Source organism: Leptodactylus fuscus, chromosome 6, assembly GCF_031893055.1.
Source record: "Leptodactylus fuscus isolate aLepFus1 chromosome 6, aLepFus1.hap2, whole genome shotgun sequence".
In the NCBI taxonomy this organism is placed as follows: domain Eukaryota; kingdom Metazoa; phylum Chordata; class Amphibia; order Anura; family Leptodactylidae; genus Leptodactylus; species Leptodactylus fuscus.
The window spans coordinates 49,404,947-49,431,198 of record NC_134270.1 but is presented as its reverse complement, the minus strand read 5'-3'; the positions used below and the strand labels follow the sequence as shown (position 1 = coordinate 49,431,198).

General features: G+C 41.8%; 2 protein-coding genes and 3 non-coding genes across 5 annotated transcripts in view; 1 reads left to right on the top strand and 4 right to left on the bottom strand.

Moving 5' to 3' along the window:
• Positions 1-26,252, bottom strand: part of ZBTB45 (zinc finger and BTB domain containing 45) — a 500,250-nt gene that overhangs the window by 289,041 nt on the left and 184,957 nt on the right. The window lies entirely within an intron of this gene.
• Positions 3,341-3,414, bottom strand: TRNAF-GAA (transfer RNA phenylalanine (anticodon GAA)). Its single transcript has one exon. It is a non-coding gene; the product is annotated as a tRNA-Phe (tRNA).
• Positions 4,199-4,271, bottom strand: TRNAF-GAA (transfer RNA phenylalanine (anticodon GAA)). The gene has a single exon. It is a non-coding gene; the product is annotated as a tRNA-Phe (tRNA).
• Positions 7,578-8,504, bottom strand: LOC142209517 (olfactory receptor 1E5-like). Its single transcript, XM_075278517.1, has one exon. The coding sequence runs from the start codon at positions 8,502-8,504 to the stop codon at positions 7,578-7,580; it is 927 nt and encodes a 308-aa protein (XP_075134618.1).
• On the top strand, positions 14,419-14,491 carry TRNAF-GAA (transfer RNA phenylalanine (anticodon GAA)). Its single transcript has one exon. It is a non-coding gene; the product is annotated as a tRNA-Phe (tRNA).

Here is a 26,252-nt window from a genome sequence, read left to right as displayed (position 1 = left end):
TATTCCTTGAATTACCAGTCAGAAACTGGCACTATATGGCAGTAGCAAGAAATGAGGGTATTTGTATTCCCAATATACTCTTTGAATTCCCAGTCAGACAATGGCACTGTATACCAGTAGTAAAAATTGTGGGTGCACGTAACCCCAATATATTCTTTGAATTACCAGTCAGAAACTGGCACTATATGGCAGTAGCAAGAAATGAGGGTATTTATAACCCCAATATATTCTTTGAATTCCCAGTCAGACAATGGCACTGTATACCAGTAGTAAAAATTGTGGGTGCACGTAACCCCAATATATTCTTTGAATTCCCAGTCAGAAACTGGCACTATATGGCAGTAGCAAGAAATGAGGGTATTTGTATTCCCAATATACTCTTTGAATTCCCAGTCAGACAATGGCACTGTATACCAGTAGTAAAAATTGTGGGTGCACGTAACCCCAATATATTCTTTGAATTCCCAGTCAGAAACTGGCACTATATGGCAGTAGCAAGAAATGAGGGTATTTGTATTCCCAATATACTCTTTGAATTCCCAGTCAGACAATGGCACTGTATACCAGTAGTAAAAATTGTGGGTGCACGTAACCCCAATATATTCTTTGAATTCCCAGTCAGAAACTGGCACTATATGGCAGTAGCAAGAAATGAGGGTATTTGTATTCCCAATATACTCTTTGAATTCCCAGTCAAACAATGGCACTGTATACCAGTAGTAAAAATTGTGGGTGCACGTAACCCCAATATATTCTTTGAATTACCAGTCAGAAACTGGCACTATATGGCAGTAGCAAGAAATGAGGGTATTTATAACCCCAATATATTCTTTGAATTCCCAGTCAGACAATGGCACTGTATACCAGTAGTAAAAATTGTGGGTGCACGTAACCCCAATATATTCTTTGAATTACCAGTCAGAAACTGGCACTATATGGCAGTAGCAAGAAATGAGGGTATTTGTATTCCCAATATACTCTTTGAATTCCCAGTCAGACAATGGCACTGTATACCAGTAGTAAAAATTGTGGGTGCACGTAACCCCAATATATTCTTTGAATTACCAGTCAGAAACTGGCACTATATGGCAGTAGCAAGAAATGAGGGTATTTATAACCCCAATATATTCTTTGAATTCCCAGTCAGACAATGGCACTGTATACCAGTAGTAAAAATTGTGGGTGCACGTAACCCCAATATATTCTTTGAATTCCCAGTCAGAAACTGGCACTATATGGCAGTAGCAAGAAATGAGAGTATTTGTATTCCCAATATACTCTTTGAATTCCCAGTCAAACAATGGCACTGTATACCAGTAGTAAAAATTGTGGGTGCACGTAACCCCAATATATTCTTTGAATTACCAGTCAGAAACTGGCACTATATGGCAGTAGCAAGAAATGAGGGTATTTATAACCCCAATATATTCTTTGAATTCCCAGTCAGACAATGGCACTGTATACCAGTAGTAAAAATTGTGGGTGCACGTAACCCCAATATATTCTTTGAATTACCAGTCAGAAACTGGCACTATATGGCAGTAGCAAGAAATGAGGGTATTTGTATTCCCAATATACTCTTTGAATTCCCAGTCAGACAATGGCACTGTATACCAGTAGTAAAAATTGTGGGTGCACGTAACCCCAATATATTCTTTGAATTACCAGTCAGAAACTGGCACTATATGGCAGTAGCAAGAAATGAGGGTATTTATAACCCCAATATATTCTTTGAATTCCCAGTCAGACAATGGCACTGTATACCAGTAGTAAAAATTGTGGGTGCACGTAACCCCAATATATTCTTTGAATTCCCAGTCAGACACTGGCACTATATGGCAGTAGCAAGAAATGAGGGTATTTGTATTCCCAATATATTCTTTGAATTCCCAGTCAGACAATGGCACTGTATACCAGTAGTAAAAATTGTGGGTGCACGTAACCCCAATATATTCTTTGAATTACCAGTCAGACACTGGCACTATATGGCAGTAGCAAGAAATGAGGGTATTTGTATTCCCAATATATTCTTTGAATTCCCAGTCAGACAATGGCACTGTATACCAGTAGTAAAAATTGTGGGTGCACGTAACCCCAATATATTCTTTGAATTACCAGTCAGACACTGGCACTATATGGCAGTAGCAAGAAATGAGGGTATTTGTATTCCCAATATATTCTTTGAATTCCCAGTCAGACAATGGCACTGTATACCAGTAGTAAAAATTGTGGGTGCACGTAACCCCAATATATTCTTTGAATTCCCAGTCAGACACTGGCACTATATGGCAGTAGCAAGAAATGAGGGTATTTGTATTCCCAATATATTCTTTGAATTCCCAGTCAGACAATGGCACTGTATACCAGTAGTAAAAATTGTGGGTGCACGTAACCCCAATATATTCTTTGAATTACCAGTCAGAAACTGGCACTATATGGCAGTAGCAAGAAATTAGGGTATTTGTATTCCCAATATATTCTTTGAATTCCCAGTCAGACAATGGCACTGTATACCAGTAGTAAAAATTGTGGGTGTATATAGCCCCAATTCTATTGCTAGGGGACTTGCAGGGTATTTCTGGGGTGAAGGTGGGGGGGCACACCGTTGGAACGGGTATCGGGGTATATATCGGGTATACGGGAATACACTGACAGTGTATTCCATTCAGGATCCTGGGAAAGCTGGGTTGCGGCGATTGAGCCCGTCAGTGCCACGTTACACTGACAAGCTTCTCCCTGGAATTTAGCTCTTACAAGAGCTGTTGGTTGTCTTCTCCTTCCTATCCTAGCCTGTCCCTGCCTACCCAGAATCTAAGCCCTAGCTAACTGGACGGAAACCTCCATCCCCGGTGAATTGCAAGCTCAGAATGACGCGAACCTGGGCGGCGCTGTTCTTTTAAATTAGAGGTCACATGTTTTCGGCAGCCAATGGGTTTTGCCTACTTTTTTCAACGTCACCGGTGTCGTAGTTCCTGTCCCACCTACCCTGCGCTGTTATTGGAGCAAAAAAGGCGCCAGGGAAGGTGGGAGGGGAATCGAGTAATGGCGCACTTTACCACGCGGTGTTCGATTCGATTCGAACATGCCGAACAGCCTAATATCCGATCGAACATGAGTTCGATAGAACACTGTTCGCTCATCTCTACTTTTGATTATCTTCATAATGGCAATGCGTACACTAATAAGAAGGAATCCTCTTTACTTGTATCTCTGAGTTTACTCAACTGCTAACTGGCCTGGAAGGTGTTATGTTAACTGCAAACATTCCAGATAAATTATGTAGGTTCATACACTTCAGTTGAAGCATTTTGCAATTTAAGCAATGAAGAAGATTAGAACCTGCCGAAACCCGGGATCGAACCAGGGACCTTTAGATCTTCAGTCTAACAGCTCTCCCAACTGAGCTATTTCGGCTATATGTTTAGCTTTTGTTGTGAAACTGTACTGGCTCATAAATATTTGGGGGCAGATTTATGAAGACTGACATTATTAGTCATGCTCTTACACCCCTTCTCTGGCCTCTGATTATTATACTCTGGGGCCTGGTTAGAGCTCAGCGTATAATAATCAGTGTTACCCTGCACCTTCAGTTAAAACTGAGAAAGTTTGGTCCAAAATTAATTTTCCCAGCTAAACTTGTGAATATGCAAAAACCAAATGCTCTGAGATTTTACCCTTCAATAGTAGAAATGCTGTGTTTCACCATGTTATAGATTACAACAATAATGGAAATGTAAAAAAAAGACCACCATACTGCTATTAAAAAAAAAAGTTTCCAATTTACAACTGCACTTGGGAACACCGATCTTACTATTTGGAATCCTGATAAAAAAAAAATAGAACTGTTTAGCTATAATCTCCATTGATATGTATGTAGGGAAAGAGAGAGCTTTGCAAGTACAAGAAAGACCCCTTGAATGGTGAAGCAGATGGGTAGCAAAATCATGTAGTGGAGGTGCTTTTCTGCTGGAAGGGTTTGGGTATTTCATAAAATACACCATATATTGAAGAAATCAAATTATGTAGAAATATTGAAGCAACATATAGAATTGAATACCACAGGGAACAGCAGCAGCAATCACATCCATGTTCAAATCCTACTTCTTACATAACTTTTATTACTATGTTGTTAAGGTTAAACTTTTTAGTTTTTACGTTATTATGTTTTTGCTATTTAAACAGTGAAGAAAATCTAGTTTGCCGAAACCCGGGATTGAACCAGGGACCTTTAGATCTTCAGTCTAACGCTCTCCCAACTGAGCTATTTCGGCTACATGCTAGAAGCATTAGTGAAAGTATATTGGTTTATAAGTACATCTGGGGCCTTGTACGTTATTTTTGCATCAACATTATGGGTACTCCTACCCCCATTGGGTAGGGCTCATGAGCATTAGGATGTACCCTGGTGAAAAGACTATCACTACTATCAGGTACACAGCAGGCCCCACAGCCCAGGAGGAGAGTTGGAGGAAGTTGATTGTGTTTTCTCGCCACCATGAAAAGTCCGGTTTTAAGTACTACTACTCCCAGCCTCCAGGTTTCCTCAACAGCAACATGGGGTGAACTAATGGCTACCTGCTTTACCAATACATTTAACTATATCAGTGTTCCCAGGATGCATAGAGAGTTGAACTCAAGAAAAAAAAACACTTAGGGTGCTTTCACACGAAGTAACGCTCCGCTCATTCTGACACGTAAACATGTGTCAGAGTGACCGCTGTAAAACAGAATCCCATTGACTTCAATGGGTGCCATCTTACTCACGCTACACATTGAAATCAATGGTTTAAAAAGCCTCCCATTGATTACAATGTGTAGCGCGCACAAGATGGCACCCATTGAAGCCAATGGGATTCTGTTTTACAGCGGTCACTCTGACACATGTTTACGTGTCAGGATGAGCGAAGCGTTACTCCGTGTGAAAGCACCCTTAATGGGCAGGTGGGTCAGGCTCGCTCATGTCCCAAGATCCTTAGCAGTTGCAAGTAAATAAAGATTCATGCAATCACTGTAACATCTGAGGGTTCACCAAGTGAACATACTTTTTTATTTTACCATATTCCCTACTTTTAGTTAATTGTTTTTAAAATCCTGAACAAACGATTTAATAAAGGGCTGAACATGAGACATCCACGGACTAATGCTGGCTGACTAGTTTAACTTGCTGTGCTCACGTCAGTCTCTACTGCTGGTGTGATCTCAGTAAACAGATATATTCATGTAACGTAGACCTGCTGTAGAATGTCTCCCTAAACCCTATGTGTTTCAAATGAGAAAAAAAAACAAGACCACACAAAGCTGCATATAGTGCAATATTGTCAAGTACCAGAGAATTAGAATAAATAGGTAGAACTCTTACCTTGGTAAATTGTGAGCGGGTGTTATGAATAGCAGGATACTTATAAAAAAAATAAATAAATAATATCCTGCGGAACCCAACTGGACTTTGAACCACAGGGTTACCCTGGTGTGAACAGGACCCGACAGTTAATGTCACTGCCGGGTTACAGCACCATCTGGGTACACACAGAACTTAATAGATAAGACCTCTGCAGGACAGAACAGCCGCAAATGAATACAAATAGTCTAGCAGTTGCTCCACTGCAACAAATAATGACCGTGTGCTCCCAGTTACTTTACAGGGCCGCACCCACTACAGCTACCTGTTGTTGCCGCACAGCCAGGAAGCTGACAGACTGTGTGAACTAGGTCCTATAAATCATGGGTACCTCCCCTAACCCTGGCCTATCCCTACAAATGATAGGGCTAAGAGGAACCTATATTTCAGAAGGGAGACCCACTTCCATAAACATATAAGACATAGACAAACCATAGAACAGTGCTGGGTCACACAGAGAGCCACAGCACCACACACAGTGTAACAAGTAATGATTCTGAGTTGAGGCTAGGGCATCGGGCTCACAAACCTGCCTCCATTTATGGAGGGAAAGCGGGCCTGATCAGCAAGTTCAGGTGCCCAAGCCAGGTGCTCATAGGCTGACACCACTGTCAGTCCGCAGAATGACCATGCCCATAGGCTGCAAGGGAATTAACCCGTGCTTCACACAGGAAAATTCAATCAAAAACTTCTTTATTCATCAACACACAACACACTACATGTTTCGGGGTATAGACCCCTTTATCAAGTGTACATGGATAATATTATTATTATTATTATTGTTTATTTATTTATATAGCACCATTAATTCCATGGTGCTTTACATTTGGGGGTTACATACAGTACACAAAATATACAGGTAGATATAATACTAACAGTGACCGACTGTCACAGTGGGGTAGAGGGCCCTGCCCGCGAGGGCTTACAATGTATAACATAAGATAAGCACATATCTTATACATTTGATAAAGTGTTCTATATTCTGAAATGCGTTGTGTGTTGATGAATGAAGAAGTTTGTGAGTGAATTTCTCCTGACCCATTCAGGGTCTGTTCCTGGTCCTATGGCATAAACCCTATATGTGGCTTATAACAATCCATACATATGCTGAAGGAAAAGTTACAGACATTTCTGCAAGCAACCAGCCACATTTCTATCATCCTGGTCTTAATATCTCCTGGGCCACTGGAAGATGCACTTAATTTATGACAAGACGTCTAGACATCAAGCGCATCTTCCAGCAGTCCATGCATCTAGAATAAAATACTACCTACTGTAGATTTCAGTCATTATATATACTCACATGACGCCATGACCCCTTTTCGGAAAGTTGTGAGGGCAGTGAAAAATGTCATTTGTGCAAAACAAAACATTCACTGGTCTGATAAGTCATCAACCTTGTACTAATAGAGGAGGATATGGAGATATATTAAGATGCATTTTATATTGCAGGGCATTAGGGGTATCATACATACATTAAATAATTTTCTAGATGCACTTGCATAAGCTATCCCTTGTATATATATATGTAAATAATAATATGGGTGGACATAGCCTGTACCCATGTCTTTATCTATCATTCCTATTTTTGAGGTTTTAAATAGAGATGAGTGAACAGTAAAATGTTCGAGGTTCGATATTCGTTTCGAGTAGCCCCTCAATATTCGACTACTCGAATCGAATATCGAACTCTATTATAGTCTATGGGGGGAAAATGCTCATTTCAGGGGTAGGCAACATTCGATTAAATTATACTTACCAAGTCCACGAGTGAGGGTCGGGCTGGATCCTCCGAGCAGTCTTCTCCTTGCAGTGTCCCCGCGGCGTCTTCCGGCTCTGAATTCACTCTGCCAGGCACCGGGCCTGGGCAGAGCCGACTGCGCATGCCCGCACTACAAGCAGACATGTGCAGTCGGCTCTGCCCAGGCCCGATGCCTGGCAGAGTGAATGAAGAGCTGGAAGACGCCGTGGGGAAGCTGCACGGAGAAGACTTCTAAAGGTAGGAGAAGAACCAGCGTTGATTGGCCGACTGTATAGCATTTGGCCAATAAATGCTGGTTCTGCATCTAACTTTTACATTCGAATAGCAAGTGGTACTTGATCGAGTACGAGTATTTCGAATACCGTAGTATTCGATCGAATACCTACTCGATCGAGTACTACTCGCTCATCTCTAGTTTTAAATATTTTTCTTCCTAGTGAAAACTTTTTTCAGTGCCCCTTTAACCTCCTTATTTCTCAAGCTATAGATAAAAGGATTCAACATTGGAGCTACCACAGTGTAGACAACACTCAAAACCCTGTCATAATTTACTGAAGTCCTAGAAGATGGACGGAGATACATGAAGGCAATTGTCCCATAAAATAAGATGACCACAGTGAGATGCGATGAACAGGTGGAGAAGGCTTTGTATCTTCCATCTGTCGAGCGGATTTTAAGGATGGATGAAATGATTCTGACATACGAATACAAAACTATTATGAATGGGATTAAAACTGGAGCACCACCTTCTGTGTAGATCAACAGTTTGTTGAGTGAGATGTCAGAACAAGCCAATTGCAGGAGTGGAGACATGTCACAGTAGAAGTGATAGATTTTGTTGGTTCCACAAAAAGTCAATGTTGAAGCCATCATAGTGTGTAGCAGTGAATGTAGAGCAGCAGCCAACCAAGAACAGACCACCAGAAGAATACAAATTTTTCTACTGATGATCAACGTATAGTGGAGTGGGTTACAGATGGCCACAAATCGGTCATAGGCCATCACTGCCAAGAGAAAGCATTCAGTGCTAGCAAAACACAGAAAAAAGTACAATTGGGAAATGCAGGCAATCAATGTCATGGACTTGTCTATTGATACAATGTTTATTAACATTTTTGGGACAATGGCTGAAGTGTAGCACATGTCAACAAAAGACAAATTACTCAAGAAGAAGTACATGGGAGTAAGAAGATGGGGGTCCGTTCTCACTAGGAAAATTATAGTTGCATTTCCGACAAGGTTTAGAAGGTACATAAGTAAAAATATTACAAAGAGAAAAACCTGTTGGTCTGGAACGTCTGAAAGCCCAAGCATTAGGAATTGTGTATTTTGACTGGAATTCATTTTTTTCTGAGAGAAGAAAAATGCACAAAAGAGACCAATAAATAGATTGCAAAATAGTTATGATTATTAAAGTCAATTAAAATAATTAAAATGATAAGTTGTAAATACAAAACCTAAAAGTTGTTATTATTTTATCTATGCTGAAATAGTTAACTTTTCCTAATCAAAGCTTATTGGAACATTGGATAATATAACATGTTATAATATAATACACACATGTGGACAAAATTGTTGGGAGCCTTTGTTTAATGAAAGAAACCCACAATGGTTACAGAAAGAATTGAATCTGACAAAAGTAATAAAAAATAAAAAAAATCTATGAAAATGAACAAATGAAAGTCAGACATTGCTTTTTAATTAAAAAATAAAACCCATGAAACAAGCTTGGACCGAAATGATGGTTCCCTTAACTTAATATTTTGTTGCACCTTTTGAGGCCATCACTGCAATCAAACGATTCCTGTAACTGTCAATGAGACTTCTGCACCTCTCTACATGTATCTTGGCCCACTCCTCATGAGTAAACTGCTCCAGTTGTCTCGGGTTTGAAGGCTGTCTTTTCCAGACGGAATGTTTCAGCTCCTTCCAAAGATGCTGAATAGGATTTAGGTCAGGGTTCATAGAAGGCCACTTCAGAATAGTCCAATGTTTTCCTCTTAGCCATTCTTGGGTGTTTTTAGCTGTGTGTTTTGGGTCATTATCCTGTTGCAAGACCCATGACCTATGACTGAGACCAAGCTTTCTGACAATGGGCAGCACATTTCTCTCTAGAATCCCATGATGATCTTTAGATTTCATTGTACCCTGCACAGATTCAAGACACCCTGTGCCAGACGCAGCAAAGCAGCCCCAGAACATAACAGAGCCTCCTCCATGTTTCACAGTAGGGACAGTGTTCTTTTCAAGATATGCTTCATTTTTCCGTCTGTGAACATAGAGCTGATGTGTCTTGCCAAAGAGTTCGATTTTTGTCCATCTGTCCATAGGAGATTCTCCCAGAAGCTTTGTATTTTGTCAATGTGTAGTTTTACTACTATTACTTTAGTCAGATTCAAGTTATTTCTGTGACCAATGTGGGTTTTTCATTAAACAATTCTGTCCACGTGTGTAATATAGGATTAAAATTTGTATTAGTAAATTGGTCTATTAAACTAATTTTAATTTATTTCATTTTCTAACATCAAAATAGTAAAAAATGATGATGCATCTTAAATATAAAAGACAAAAATAAGAAAATTTAAAAATTGTTATTGTAGAAAACATAAAATCAAACAAAACAATTGTATCTTATTTTCACCTTAGAAATGTAATTGTTAAATTTATGAACCCATGAAACGATATTAAATATTTTTAATTACATTTTTTATTAAAAAGTTTTTCTTACAATAAATATCACAGCTTCTGTCTTAAATATTCTGCTCCTATACTAGCTACAGAAACCCAGCAGTGAATGCAATAATTAAGCAGAATTACTATTCTAGACTAGGTAGTCAGTTCATTCGATTTGCTTATGAAAAACAACTGAAAATTGCAACAATTTAATAATTGACTTTGATATTTTAAAATAAGCAAATGTTACCTGCTTGAAAATAAAATCTGCAATGTAGAAAATATTGTCAGTGCATTGTGTGGGAGACACACAAAAAATAAGAATTTCCTTGAGTATTTATCCTGTAAATCCAAGTCTCATTGGACGTGGCCATATCCCCAAAGTACATGATGTAAGGTTGCCGTAATTCTCCTTGCACGTTGTACACCTCAATTTAGTTATTCCCAAAGTTCAAATTAGATTCTTCACAGCACACAATTAACATCAATAATATCTAAATTTAAATGCAAATATTATCAAGAAAATTTTAGAAAGTTTTAAAAGAATATTCAAATTAGCAAATTATTTTTTTCTTCATTTCACTGATGTCCTTCAAGTACAGTATAATTCCTTTGGATTCAAAGGGCTTGTCCACTTTTGACAATATGTTTAATAGAAGACACATCAATAGAGATGAGCGAGTAGTAGTCAATCGAGTAGGTATTCGATCAAATACTACAGTATTCGAAATATTCGTACTCGATCGAATACTACTAGCTATTCGCAGTAAATATTAGATTCAGAACCAGTGTTTTCTGCTCTTTAGTTTTATTTGGGGTCTAATCTACCCCTTATTCTGCTATTTAGCTGTATTTGGCCTGTATGTGTCTGTCTTCCTTTATTTGGCCTCTGTTTATTCTTTCCTGAGTATTCAGCCAGTATTCTTCAGTCATTCTGGATTCTGGCTCTGTTCTCTGATCTCCTATTGTCTTCTTCTCCCATCCTCCTGTCCTATGCTATGACAAATATAGCAGTTTATTTACAACAGTAGCAGCAGCATTATGGTGGCTTCTCCATGCAGGATGAAGCAAGGGGATGATGAGGCTGTCACACGAATGGCAGACGCCAACATTCATTGGCTCATGCCATCTGGAAGTTGGGCAGGACAGGTCTTGATGGGCGTCAGCAGGTGCAACTTCTCACTGGAACATACTGATGCGGCCAGGAGGGCAAGGTATGAGCTCATTGGGAACTCAGCTGTGCATTGCAGCAGTTTTGATATTCTGCTGATAGAGGGTCATGTGACGTCAGTGGACATATTGTGATCGCAGAGCTTGTAATTAGAGATGAACGAGTAGTATTCGATCGACTCGTACTTGGTCAAATACCATGCAGTAAATGCAGTAAGAATTCAATTCCCCTCCCACCTTCCCTGGCACTTTTTTTACACCAATAACTATGCAGGGGAGGTGGGACAGTAACTAGGACAGCGTAGGCATGAAAAATATGTATACACTAGAGATGAACGAGTAGTGAAATATTCGAAAATTCGAAATTCGATTCGAGTAGACCTCAATATTCGACTATTCGATCGAATACCTTCTCGATCTTCGACCCTTTAGAAGTCTTAATACAACCACCCCCAAAGGGGCCATACTTTGGACAATACTACACTATAGTGTGCATGATTATGATTATCTAAACAAGACTGTAGATTTTCGTCTCTGTAGTGAATACCTGGTACTAAGATTCTAGTGACAAGTTGAAGGAACAGTATTTGAGTTCACTTTATTTATACATATATGTTGGACTTCTGCAAGTCGAGTTCTCTGACCTCAACCGTATAACCCTAGTTTAGTTCAAGTGTCCAAAAGTGTCTAAACCCATCAAGTCAAACAAGAATAGAAGCAATTTCTGTGCCCAATTCACTTTCATACTTGGCTCTCATTACATTTGACGCATTTGGTAGGGTCAGACCTAGACAGAAATATGTAAACTTAAAGCAGTAATATGACTTAAACTCACCCATACCCATATAAATATTTTAGGGACAACAATGTCCAGTGTTTATAAGTCTGATGGTAAAAAAATGCTTTTATAGGGATTGGGAAAACTCTTTTTTAACTTAGCATATACTTGCATAGCCTTTAGAAAGGCTGTTCCACACATAACTTTTGTATGTTAATCCCCTCAGTCGTTTTTGAATGTGTCCGCTTTTAATCACATGCTAATTAGCCAGCAACGAGCACCGGAAGTCTCAGTGAGCAGTGTCTGCTGTGTGTGTGAGAGCAGGGAGGCTGCTGCGGGCTCATTCAAAAACGATTGATAGGATTAACATACAAAAGGTATGTGTGGAATAGCCTTTCTAAAGGCTATGCAAGTATATGCTTAGTCAAAAATGCGTTTTCCCAATGATAGAATCCCTTTAACAGAATGGATTGAATATCTACTAAGTGTGGCCCAACTGTGCCAGATCCCAAAGGTCTATATGGAGACCTGGCCTTGTATTCCTTAGAAAGTGTTGCTCATCAAGCAGTTATTGTGATGCCTGCAAAGCAACAGTCAATCATGGATGCCATCATACAGAGATTAGGGCAAAAAGTTTTATACTAGAGCTCAGAAGTAGGGACATAGAGTTCAGCAGTCCCTAACTGGTTTACAGAGCCTATGAAAGAGACTACCACAGAATGATCCATAGGGTTGTTCTGCAATACCAAAGCAGGGTTTGACCAAAGGTGTTATGAAATTCCAGAGGGAAGAGATGGCAAATTGGTTGGTAAGTCATGATCCTAGCCTGTCAGGAGCCAAAAGGGAAAGGATTCAGAAAACTAGTTCCCAGCAATGCTGGAAATGTAATCAGCATGGACACTGCTTGCGAGTGCTGTGTAGCCAGAGAGATCCTCCATTCCCTGGATATCCTCCACTCTAAGAATCCAGTGGAGGAGGGAAGGTGCACTCCGCGACTTACAGACCAAAGAACATTTCTTATGATGTGAAACAACAAATGAAACTGCTTTGACAGGAGTACAGACTGGCTATCCCACCATCCCAACCCTACAAATTGTACAGCGCTGCGGAATATGTTGGCGCTATATAAATAAAATTTATTATTATTATTATCCATTACCAAATTTTTCAACATTGGAGCTGGATCTTCATCATGAATTATGAGTCCAAAGACAACACTCGGTAAATCAGAGGGGAAATGTAAGAGGATATGCCCTGTATTATTTAGAAATGTGCCTGCTATCTGTGGTGACATTGATGGTATTCCCCATATGTGACTGTTTCTGTCCCCTCTGTGTGTGTTCTCTATGTTAGTGGAATAACTGAGCACTGGCTCACATCTGCATTCAGTATTCCGTTTGGGGGGTCTGCTTGACGACCCCCCGAACAGAATACCGAACGCATTAAAAATCATAGAGAAATAAAACCTGGCTGACCCCATAGACTATAATGGGGTTCGTGTGTTTTCTGTGCAGTGTCCGCATGAATCATGTGGAGAGAAAAGTCCCCCCCAAACGAAACACTGATTATAGATGTGAACTAGGCCTGAAAGGGAGGAACTATAGGGCAGAGCTACAATGGCAGGTGGTGAGGGGCCATCTTTAGTGCTAAGACCTCCTGGAGGGACCTCTGATTATTTTCAGATTCGGACTATAGATTTCTGGTTCCCTGTACGAATACCTGGCCAAGGAAAGGACTAATTTTATACTATTATAACACATTACTTTTCTGCTGTGAGTTAGAATGGAAATCTATGCCAGTCCCTATCTGATGTAGATTTCCATTCTGGAACATGGACATTTGATTTATGAAGAGGAATCTGAGGAACCCAGCCTAATATTGATGACGTATAGTTAGGGTGGAGACAATCTATGTAACTGGATGTAGTCTCCAGGGCTGTGCACTAACAGCAAAACTGTATGGCTAGTAATGGTATTCACCTGAAATTACTGAGAAATGAAAGCATAGGCGGCCCTGGAAACTGGATACGCTATAGCTGCATCCATGTACATCGTGTCCTCACCCTAATTCTTGTATTAGGCCATGGAATAGTACAGAGCAATACAGCCTCTATAATAAACTGATGGCGGGGTGCCAGGAGTCAGTCTGGTATTGTCCCATACAAGAATAGATCATCAGCATTAAAATCCTGGAAAAGCCCTCTAACATGGTTACATCATACACAACTGAATTGTATCATGTATCCGTTGTGTTCTTTGTCTCCATTGAGTCGGTGTTGTTTCTCTTTAGGGCCTCTATATTCCCTATTCATTCTTGTTGTAAATTATATTCATTAAAATAAAATTTTGTATTTTGTCCTGTGCCGAAGATACTATCAAGAGACAAATTAATGTAACAAATAACATTTAATTATACCCAAAGCAGTCTGTGTCACTTCCAATATACTAATATAACTCTCTTTTTTCACACCAGGGAAATTATTTATCTTTAAGATGGATGCCAATAGAAATATGTCTTTCCTGAGTTTACCCAATATGTACAGAGTCTTACTAGCATTATTTAAAATTATTTGGGTTATAGAAAGGGGAACTATATGATATTACTCAGAAGTATTGGTGTCATGCAAGACCCTAACCAGCCGAAATAGCTCAGTTGGGAGAGCGTTAGACTGAAGATCTAAAGGTCCCTGGTTCGATCCCGGGTTTCGGCATAAGAATTGGTATCTTTTTTAATTTTTCAAATTATTTTTGCACCGAAAATATTCCCCCAGATTTCCAACCTATATAAACTACAATGGCATATAATAATCGGAATAAAACAAATTCCTAGATTACAAGTCAGGACAATATGCATGGAGTACTGACATCTAGTGGACAAAATGTTAACTGCAGTATTTATTTACTCAAAAAAATTCTTAATCAGTTTTAAAGGGATTCTACTACTGAACCCACTTTTTTTCTAATTACCACGTCGGAATAGCCTTAAGAAAGGCTATTCGTCTCTTACCTTTAGATGTGGTCTCCGCGGCGGCGTTCCTTAGAAATACCGTTTTTTTACCGGTATGCTAATGAACTCTCCGCAGCAATGAGGGCAGGTTCCCAGCGCTCAAATGGTGATGGGGACATCCCCACTGCTGCCTGAGAGCTCTGTTCCAGCGCCGCCTCCATCTTCAGCTGCAACCCCGTCTCTTCTGTCTTCCGACGCGGTTTAACTTCCGATGCCTGCACAGTTCAATACAGGAGTGTACAGCGGCCTCCCAAAAATGGCTGCCGGCTGCAGTACACTTCTGTATTGAACTATAAGAGCAAGAGCAGCCACCCAAAAATGGCCACCAGCCAAATGGCCGGTGGCCATTTTTGGGAGGCCACTCTTGCTCTTGTAGTTCAATACAGGAGCCTACTGCTCAGGCGTCGGAAGTTAGACCGTGTCGGAAGACAGAAGAGGCGGGGTTGCTGCTGAAGATGGAGGCGGTGCTGGAACAGAGCTCTTGGGCAGCAGTGGGGACGTCCCCATCGCCGTTTGAGCGCTGGGGCCCGCCCTCATTGCTGCGGAGAGCTCATTAGCATACCGGTAAAAAACGGTATTTCTAAAGGTAAGAGACGAATAGCACGTGGTAATTAGAAAAAATGTGGGTTTAGTGGTAGAATCCCTTTAAAAATAGCTCTAAAATATGTCACTTTCTGATAATAATAATAATAATGATAATTCTGCTATATTATTTATTTATTGTGATAAATGAGCTTTACTTATGTACCATATTTTATGCTGGTATTTTGATTGATCCAGGCTAAAATTTTATTTTTAACTAGGCCGAGGAAGGTGAAAAAAACAAAAACAAGACATATTCACCTGTCCCTGGTGCTCCGGTGAGCTCCCAGCCTGGTTCGGTCCTACAACTCTGTTGTTGTCTTCTGGCAGAAGTCGCCTCCACATGTGATCACTGAAGCCATTCAGCGGAGGGAAAGGACCCGGGATGTCACAGCCAGTGAGGAATTCCACTGCAAGAAGACAGCCAAGCCGAAGGACAGGTGAGTATGTGTTTTTTTCTTTGATTTTTTTTTATTTAAAAAATTACATTCTAAGCCTGGACAACCTATTTAACAATAAAGGAAAAAAGGAACTTTTCGTTATTTTAATAGAGTAAAAATTAAGAAAGTAGGTTCCTTCTTACTGCTATTTTGACAAAGAGTTGGTTTGGGTTGGAGGTGTTGATCGGCATTTTATTTTTTTATTTTTTATTTATTATTCTAATTTCTACTTTACTATTTTTAGATTTCTTTTTTTTTTACACAACATGTACAAAATAATACATAAAGATAAATTGCTAAATTTATTATGTGTTTAGGTACATTTAATATCTTGCATTTTTAGAAAAACTATATAGGAAAAGGGACATGACTCAAATTAGCTAAGAAATGGCACCATGTCTTAACTAGAATTCACCTACATGTTATGGAAAAAAAATTGGAGAACAGACCCACCAAGCTGCTAATGGGTTTGGTGCAGGGTTAAACCAGGGGATTGAGTCTAAGGGTCTGTGAGTTCTTCACCCTTACCATGCAAGTAGATACAAGCTTTCCCAGGGAATCCCCAGGTCACCGCTCTTGGAGTAGCATGTGCTGGAATTTTGTGGCAGTAGGTGGAATTAAGGTCAGACAGAGCAGGGGTCACGGTAGGTGAAGTGCATTTGTTAGTGGAGATCAAGGAGAGGTCAGAACAAGAAGCAGACAAGTGGACAATGTCAGGAAAATGAGTCTGGTAGAAAATATAAGGAACAGGGCTAGAGTGGTGTGATAAAGCTGTGGCTGGAGTCATTTAGCACATTTGGACTCATTAAGAAGCAGGGACCTTGTACACTTGTGTGACCCATCAGTAGAGTGGCATAATTCAGGAACAACCAAGATGAGAATATCAGGTACCCAAAGAGAAAAGCCGGCATCTCATTATGGAAAGACTGACATTCAAAAAGTTTAGTCTAACCATAGGAAATGGGGACACTGCATGTAGTAAGCAAAAATACAGCGCTTGTGAGACAGACAGCAGTTTGTGCATTATCTAACTTACACAGATATTTTAGGGGGCATTCACACGGAGTAACGCCGGGCGTGTATTACAGCCGTACACGCCGACGCTACGGCAGACTGCCGAACACTTCCCGTTCACTTCAATGGGATCCCTCGTAACAGCGGCGTTTACGAGCGCTCCCATTGAAGTGAATAGGAAGTGCTCGGCAGTCTGCCGTAGCGTCGGCGTGTACGGCTGTAATACACGCCCGGCGTTACTCCGTGTGAATGCCCCCTTAGGATGGGCAATGTTTTACACGACACTGGTCCTCCATCTTGAATAGCAATATATGTTAAACATTATAGAAGTTGCAGCATGCTCTATGCTAATTCTATTGTTTTGACTGATATCTATGTAGATAACTCTAAAGCGAGGGGTGATATAAACCAGTATCAGATACAACCTCAATTTATTATTTACTATGATGTCCCTCTTCTTTAAAGAGGACCTTTCATCAGATCGGGCACATGCAGTTCTATATACTGCTGGAAAGCTGACAGTGCGCTGAATTCAGCGCACTATCGGCTTTCCCGATCTGTGCCCGGTGTAAAGTGCTATCGGTCCCGGTACCGTAGCGCTTTACAGTCAGAAGGGCGTTTCTGACAGTTAGCCAGGGACGCCCTTCTGCCTCGCGGCGCCTATCGCACTGTACTGTGGAGCGGGGAGGAACGCCCCCTCCCTCTGCTCACACAGCTCGTCCATAGACAAGTATTATCAGGAGAGGGAGGGGGCGTTCCTCCCCAGTCTTAGAGCACAGCGCGAAAGGCGCTGCTGGGCAGAAGGGCGTCCCTGGCTAACTGTCAGAAACGCCCTTCTGACTGTAAAGCGCTACTTTACCGGGACCGATAGCGCTTTACACCGGGCACAGATCGGGAAAGCCGACAGTGCACTGAATTCAGCGCACTGTCAGCTTTCCAGCAGTATATAATCTGATCTGATCTGATGAAAGGTCCTCTTTAACCCCTTCCCACCGATGGCATTTTTTGATTTTCGTTTTTGACTCCCCTCCTTCTAAACCCCATAACTTTTTTATTTCTCCGCTCCCAGAGCCATATGAGGTCTTAATTTTTGCGGGACAAATTTTTCTTCATGATGCCACCATTAATTATTCTATATAATGTACTGGGAAGCAGGAAAAAAATTCAGAATGGGGTGGATTTGAAGAAAAAATGCATTTCTGCGACTTTCTTACGGGCTTTGGTTTTACAGCGTTCACTGTGCAGCCAAAATGACATGTCCCCTGTATTCTGTGTTTTGGTACGGTTCCAGGGATACCAAATTTATATGGTTTTATTTCAATTTTGACCCCTTAAAAAAATCCAAAACTGTGTTAAACATTTTTTTTTCTAAAAGTCGCCATATTCCGACAGCCGTAACTTTTTTATACGTAAGTGTACGGGGATGCATAGGGCGTCTATTTTTGCGGGGCCGGGTGTACTTTTTAGTTCTACCATTTTCGGGAACTGTTATTGCTTTGATCACTTTTTATTCAAATTTTTATCAGAATCAAAACAGTGAAAAAACGGCAGTTTGGCACGTTTGACTATTTTTCCCGCTACGGCGTTTACCGAACAGGAAAAATATTATTATAGATTTGTAGAGCGGGCAATTTCGGACGCGGGGATACCTAACATGTATATGTTTCACAGTTTTTAACTACTTTTATATGTGTTCTAGGGACAGGGGGGTGATTTGAACTTTTAATACTTTTTATATTTTTTTATATTTTTTTTTTTACTTTTTTTTTTTCATTTATTAGACCCCCTAGGGATGTTGAACCCCAGGGGGTCTGATCACTAATGCAATGCATTCCAATGCTAATGCATTGCAAAAAATCATCCTCTCTTTTGCAGGCTGCATAGACCAGCCTGCAAAAGAGAGAATTTGCAGACAAGCCTGGGAGCCTTGTACAGGCTCCCGGCTGTCATGGCAACATGACGTCGGCCCTGGAGCATGCTCCAGTTGCCGGCGATCCCGGGCAAAATGGCGGTGCCTTTGACCGCGGCGCCAGAGGGGTTAATGCCTCCGATCGGTCCGGGGACCGATCGGAGGCATTAGAGCCGGTTGTCTACCGCTTAAAGCAGTAGACACCGGGCGGCTATGACAGCCGCCCGGCTCCCGGGCGGTCGCCATAGTTACAGACCCGACATGCGCCGTACTATTATGGCGCATGTCGGGAAGGGGTTAAGTCAAGGGAGCTCCACTCTCCCAAAGGTGGGTGTCATATAGGTAGGACTGTAACTCATTAGACTTTTATGGCACATCCTGTGAGCATGTAATTTCAACGTATACCTAGGCTCAGTATTAACTCAGAATTTTCTTAATACGGCGTATGACTATGGATTTTCTACATTTTTTTACAACCCTTTAGCTGAAGTCCCACGTTGCGGAAATGCAGCTTTTTTTGTTACAGATTTTGCTGCAGTTTTTTGAGCCAAAGTCAAGAATGGCTACAAAATTAATGGGAAATATAGAGGAAGTTCTTATATTTCTACCTTTTGTTCAAATGATTCCTGGCTTTGCCTCAAAAAAATACAACAAAATCTGCAACAAAAAATCCTGTGTTTCCGCTACGTGGGGCTTTAGCCACTAATTGTTTTAACATTTTGCTATATGAAAGCAATAACAACACACACGTTTCAGGCTGGTATCCTTCCGATATCACTCTTTCTTCCCCGCCGATTGGGTCCTTAGGATTAATCACAATACATTTTAATGATACATATTATTTATATTGCGCCAACATATTCTGCAGCTCTTTACAATTAGTAGGGTTAAAGTACAGAAAATATGAGACCTTACAGAGTAATAAATCAATTCACACATTGGGATTGAAGGCTTCTTTATGACTTATTTGCGATTGTCTTTATTTTGTTTCATAGTTTAGTTATCTTCTCCAATGAGCTCGGTTGTCTACTAATATTTCCAAAATAACATACAGCTTCAGTCTGGTTATTCTTGCTTCAGATGTAATGTCATATGTTTTAATAGAGTACATGGATGTCACACAGCGAGACCCTCCATTCAGAACCTCCATGTATTACCAAGAGCGGCTACCAAGATCGATCAGGCCAATAGGTCTTTAGAGGTATAGTAATGTTACATAAGAGAATTGTCCCACATTTACTAACACTTTACGTATGGCGATAACTGTACTATTGATCTGTGTGCTGTTTGCTCGAGTGTAATTCATATGACCGTATTGAGGAGGACACTTACTTTGCGACTACTGCAGACTCTCATTTTATCTCCTTCATGGACATATGGGCTGAACACACATGATATCGTCCAGTTTGGAGGATTTGTCCTATAAATGCTTCTTAAGAATGGCGTATTTTCAAAAGGAAGACTATAGTTGGAGACATTTATGAAAGGGGATCCCAGGATACCAACGTAAGTTGGCTCAGACATATATGGCGTATACTGGGGGCAATTTAGTGTGCCCAATTCAGGCGACAGGTTCCCCTGAAAAGATAAAACACTGGCCATCTGCAGATAATACTGATTGTTGTATATTCAACTTAAAAAGGATTTATGAGATCAAAAGAAATCCAGCTGAAGATAAAGAAAAGCATAAATTAATAAAAAAAAAATATGGTAGTAATAATAAAAGGCTATACAGCAGGCTCAGCTCCATTCAGTGGTGGGGGGTTCTATATCAGAAAACTAGAGCTCAGACCATAAAACTCAAATTAAAAAACTGATCAATACAGAATCTTGGACTTAGAAACAACATGAAGAAATAAGATTGAGAATAGCTTTAAAAGGTTATTCCCACCTTCAACATTTATGTCGTCCACCAGCAATGCCCTAAATGTGAAGGTTCCCAGATATGCGAATGCAGTTCCTTGCTGAGATAAAGATAACAAGGTATATGCTATTTCTTCTCACTTTGTGAAAAATTAGAAGTTCAGCTAATTTGTCAGATCTGCGAGTGATGATGAAAGTTAATTTAGGAAACATTGCTGATGGTGAATGGCCCTTGAGGACTGTCAACAAAATATTTCACAAATCTATGTCAGGTAATGAGGACAATGACATGACAGATCTGCAGCTTCAAGGTATTCAGAAAGCAGAGATGTTTTGCATTACAGTATCATATTTAAAGGACACTCATCACGTCTCTTTTTATTACTCTAAAGGCTCTAATTTACAACTAGCCTCTGCCCTCAACTTCGTTTGCGTGTTGTTGGCATTGATGACCCGCCTACATTCAGCAAATTGCTACGATGGTTGCCTGCTGCGGCAGCTCTCAAGTTGGTCTGCTGCTGAACTTGTTCCTCACACCGTGCCTGTGATTGTTCAGGCATTTCAGCAGCTTGCTGTGACGCCATGTAATGAGTGAGTTGTTGGCGTCGATGTTCCCCTTAACTCTGCTTCAGGAGAAGTCTTATGACTTCTGACTACCTTCATAGCTCTCGTTGTTTTAGAATTTTGTGACATATTAGATTTTCTTTTTCCCGGCATGTTTAAAAGTAGCAAACTGCCAATTTGGATTAAAGGTGTTTTCCCATCCAGTGTGCAGGGCCGGCGTCAGCGCACGGCATAGTCGGGCAAGTGCCGGGGCCCACAGAGCCTCTGGGGGCCCCCCGGCACTTGCCTGTCACAATTTCAGCTCATCGGCGTCTGTCCGCCGATGAGCTGGAATACATACGCGATGCAGGAGCTGTGAGCTCAGCTCCTGCTTTAAAGCTCCGGCCCGGCTTGCGTGTGTAGGCGCGATGACGTCATCACATCACGCTTACACACGCAAGCCGGGCCGTAGCTAAGCAGGAGCTGATCTCACAGCTCCTGCATCGCGTATGTGACTGGAGTGAGAGAGAGAGGAGCGTCGGGGGAACGATGGAAGGTGAGTGATAGAAGGTGAGTGTAAGTGTTTGTTTTGTATTACATATTAAGGTGAAACATAATGAAGGGGGCCCATGAAACTGGGGGGCAAATGAAGGGGAGGGGGGGAACGACATGACACTGGGGACAAAGATGGAGGGGGCCCAAAGAAACTGGGGGGAAAATGAAGGGGAGGGGGGAACAGCATGACACTGGGGCAGATGGAGGGGGGGAGAACGGCATGACACTGGGGCAGATGGAGGGGGGAGAACGGCATGACACTGGGGCAGATGGAGGGGGGGAGAACGGCATGACACTGGGGCAGAAGGAGGGGGTGGGGAGAGAACGGCATGGAACTGGGGACAGAGATGGAGGGGGCCCAATGAAACTGAGGGGGCAAATGAAGGGGAGGGGGGGGGGTCGGCATGACACTGGGGAAGATGAAGGGGGTGGGGAGAGAACGGCATGAAACTGGGGACAGAGATGGAGGGGGGACATGAAACTGGGGGCAGAGGAAGGGTGTATATGAAACTGGGGGAGAGATGGAGGGGGGCATATAATTTACAGGTGACTGTAGGAGGATTATACTGAGTGGGAGCACATAATAAATGAATGAGAATGGGTGGAATCAACATAAAAGTGGGTGGAGCTAAACTTGCAGTGGCGCGCAGAGCGCGCCGCACATTTTGCTCCTCTTTCTACTCTTTAAAAGATTGGGAGGTATGGCGATGGTGACGCCACACTCCTGCATGACGTCACTCGCTTCATCTGCAACGCACAGTGTCTCGACTCCCCCACCTCCTTTACAAGGGGGCCCACTGAGGCTCTGTCGCCCAAGGGCCCATAAAAACCTGGAGCCGGCCCTGCCAGTGTGTCAGCACTGCCTGGAGCAGATCAGATAATATGCAAATGTGTGTACACAATGAACTCAGGGTTAGCTGTGTGTTAACAGACCTGGCTTTATCTGAACCTGAGATAACCTGCCACAACAGCATTGTAATATAGTATGTGACCATAAATTCATAACAGTCGTGAAGCCATGTCATTTACCAGGATAAAAAGCCTGTGTGTTAAGCGAGATTACAAACTATCTATGATCCAAATCCGTTCAGCCGATTTTACGTGATTGAGGAACAAACATAAAAACTAGGATAGTATAGGAAGTAGGATTAGTAGGATAGGACGTAGGATTAGTAGGAGGAAGGATAGGATAGGATGTTCAAAATCATAGATGATAAATGGAGCGGAGTGTGATCATCCCATCTGGAAGGCTCTTCAGACACAGACATCAGCCCTCCACCCTTCATACACATTCCCACAGATCCACACTGTTCAGTTTATTGAGGACTGTACAGACTGGATTCGATTGTAGCAAACACTCAATCATGAAACATTAGACCCATACTGGTTTTAAGTCTCAGAATGGAAACAGCAATGGAGCACATTAACAATGGGTCTCAGGCTTAATGCACATCTTATTTATCAAGAGACTCCAGCTTCTTCATAAATTAGGTGCCCACCCTTTCGACAGCATGGAAATCCACAACAGTCAGTAACTGGCATACATTTCTTGTATAATTCATGCCAGAAAACATATTTATAATACCGTATTTTCCAGACTATAAGGCACACATAAAAACCTACGATTTCCTCAGAAATCGGAAGTGCGCCTTATAGTCCGGTGCACCTTATATATGGATGGAAGCGGCGGCAAAGTCTGCGTGCCGCTTCCATACATACATAAAAGGCACCGTAAGGGTGCATTCACACTACGGAACACCAGCGTGTATCACAGCCGTACACGCCGGCGTGACAGCAGGGCTGCCGGACACTTCCCATTCATTTCTATGGGAGCCGGCATGCGAGCGCTCCCCATAGAAATGAATGGAAAAAAGCAGTCCATTCATTTCTATGGGGAGCGCTCGCATGCCGGCTCCCATAGAAATGAAAGGAAAAAAGCAGTCCATTCATTTCTATGGGGAGCGCTCGCATGCCGGCTCCCATAGAAATGAATGGGAAGTGTCCAGCAGCCCTGCTGTCATGTCGGCGTGAAACAGAACGTGAAACTTACCGAACGGTGCAGGGTGGGCGGGCATTCAGGCCTCCTCTTCCTCCGATGTCCTGACCACTTCCTCCAGCGCTCGCTAACTGATAATGGCCTGGGCGCATGCGCAATATCATAATGCTTCTACTATGGCTACTGCGCATGCGCCCAGGCCATTATCAGTTCGTGAGCGCCGGAGGAGGAGGACGGAACATCGGAGGAAGAGGAGGCCTGAATGCCCGCTCACCCTGCACTGTTCGGTAAGTTTCACATTCTGTTTCAGGGTTTTATGTTAAAGGGGGGGGGGGGGGGGGGTAGTTTAATATAACTTTTACGGTTGGGCTCTATCAGCATGATTTTGCTGATAGAGCCTCTTAACTCCTCGCCTGCCGAGCGCTTCCAATAGAAGCGGCTGGCACGCGGGGGGTTAAGCGGCCGCTGGCAAAGTCTGCGTGCCGCCGCTTTCAATAACATATAATGCGCACCGGACTGCGCCTTATAGTCTGGTGCGCCTTATATATGAACCGAAACGGACTATAAGGCACTCATGGGCAATGCGCCTTATAGTCCAGTGCGCCTTATAGTCCGTAAAATACGGTAAATATATTGGGCCAATGTGTCCCTGGCCCATCCCTCACCACTCACATTTATGGAAGGTGGCGAGTGAGGCACAGAAAAGGGGATGTGTCACATCTTTGATGCAAGAAAGTGCCAGTTGTGCTAAATCAGCCCTCTGGATCTGAATCTTAGGATCAGTCGGGGTGCCAGAGGTAGAACCCTCACCAATCATAAAGGGATGGCATATTCGAGAGATATGTTATTACTTTGTGAGCTACCCCTTTAGTGGGTTGTCTAAGTAATGCGGAGAACAGAGAAGGATTTTTTGCAGCCTGGCTCAGGGTTATTGTTGGTGATCCTAATATGGATGCCCCTCCCTATATTAACTCAAGTTCCCTAATATGGTATTAAAAATGATCTAAATGCCACAATTAGGTTATCAAATATAGGGTCATTTATATCAAGACAAATGGGGAATGAATAATTATGTGTAAGAGGTCAGCACTGAGATCTCTCTCATGATCTATTTATACACATCACTGTATATATAACAGGGGGTATCCTCTATGTCTGATAGAAAGGTTCCTATAACATACGGACTCCACAAGGATATAAAATCATCCGTGTTGGATGTGGAACAAATAATATAACACCCTTTGAGATGTCTGTGTGTTTATGAAGGAAGAGATGAGAACTGGAGACAATGGTCTCTAACAGTCTCCAGGTGTATGTCCTCAACAACATGGATTTAGGCAGAGGCCCCACTTTGCCAAAAAGCTGCTATTTTGAGATTTTGCATTTTTTTGAGCCAAAGCCAGGAGTGGACATAGCAGAAGGGAAAAGTATAAGAGATTCCTTTATATTTCCCATTAGATTTTGAGCCTCTCCTGCCTTGGGCTCTAAAAACACAACAAAATGTGCAACAAAAAAAGCAGAATTTTTGTAACGTGGGGTTTTCTTCTGTAGCTGCCTATCCCCTATCCACAGGGTAGGAGATAAGTGCCTGATAGCTGGGTGTTTGACTAAAGGAACCACAAATTCCCGTAACTACTGCTTCTGAATACAAGGCCTATGTGACCACCACTCCAATCACCTCTATGGGGCTTTCAGAAAAAGGAAGTCATTGGGAGGCTTTTTTTCTTAAGCGCTGAAATTCCACACCAAATTCCTCCGTGTGAATTGACCCTAAGAGATTGTAGCACCATGGAAATAAATGGAGTAGCAACAAGGTGGCACGGTAACTAGCGCTGGATTCCTGGGTTTAAATCCTGCCAAGGACAAAATCTGCAAGGAGTTTGCACGTTTTCCCTGTGTTTGCATGGGTTTCCTCCCACACTCCAAAGACATACTGATTAGAGATGAGCGAACACTATTCGAAACTGCTGTTTCGAATAGCACGCTCCCATAGAAATGAATGGAAGCGGCTGGCACGCAGACTTTGCCAGCGGCCGGCTGCTTAACCCCTTCCCGCCGATGGCATTTTTTCGTTTTTGACTCCCCTCCTTCTAAACCCCATAACTTTTTTATTTCTCTGCTCCCAGAGCCATATGAGGTCTTAATCTTTGCGGGACAAATTTTTCTTCATGATACCGCTATTATTTATTCTGTATAATGTACTGGGAAGCTGGAAAAAAAATTCAGAATGGGATGGATTTGAAGAAAAAATGCATTTCTGCGACTTTCTTACGGGCTTCAGTTTTACGGCGTTCACTGTGCAGCCAAAATGACATATCCCCTCTATTCTGTGTTTTGGTACGATTCTGGGGATACCAAATTTATATGGTTTTATTTACATTTTGACCCCTTAAAAAAAATCCAAAACTGTGTTAAAAATTTTTTTTCTAAAAGTCGCCATATTCCGACAGCCGTAACTTTTTTATACGTCAGTGTACGGGGATGCATAGGGTGTCATTTTTTGTGGGGCCGGGTGTACTTTTTAGTTCTACCATTTTCGGGAAATGTTATTGCTTTGATCACT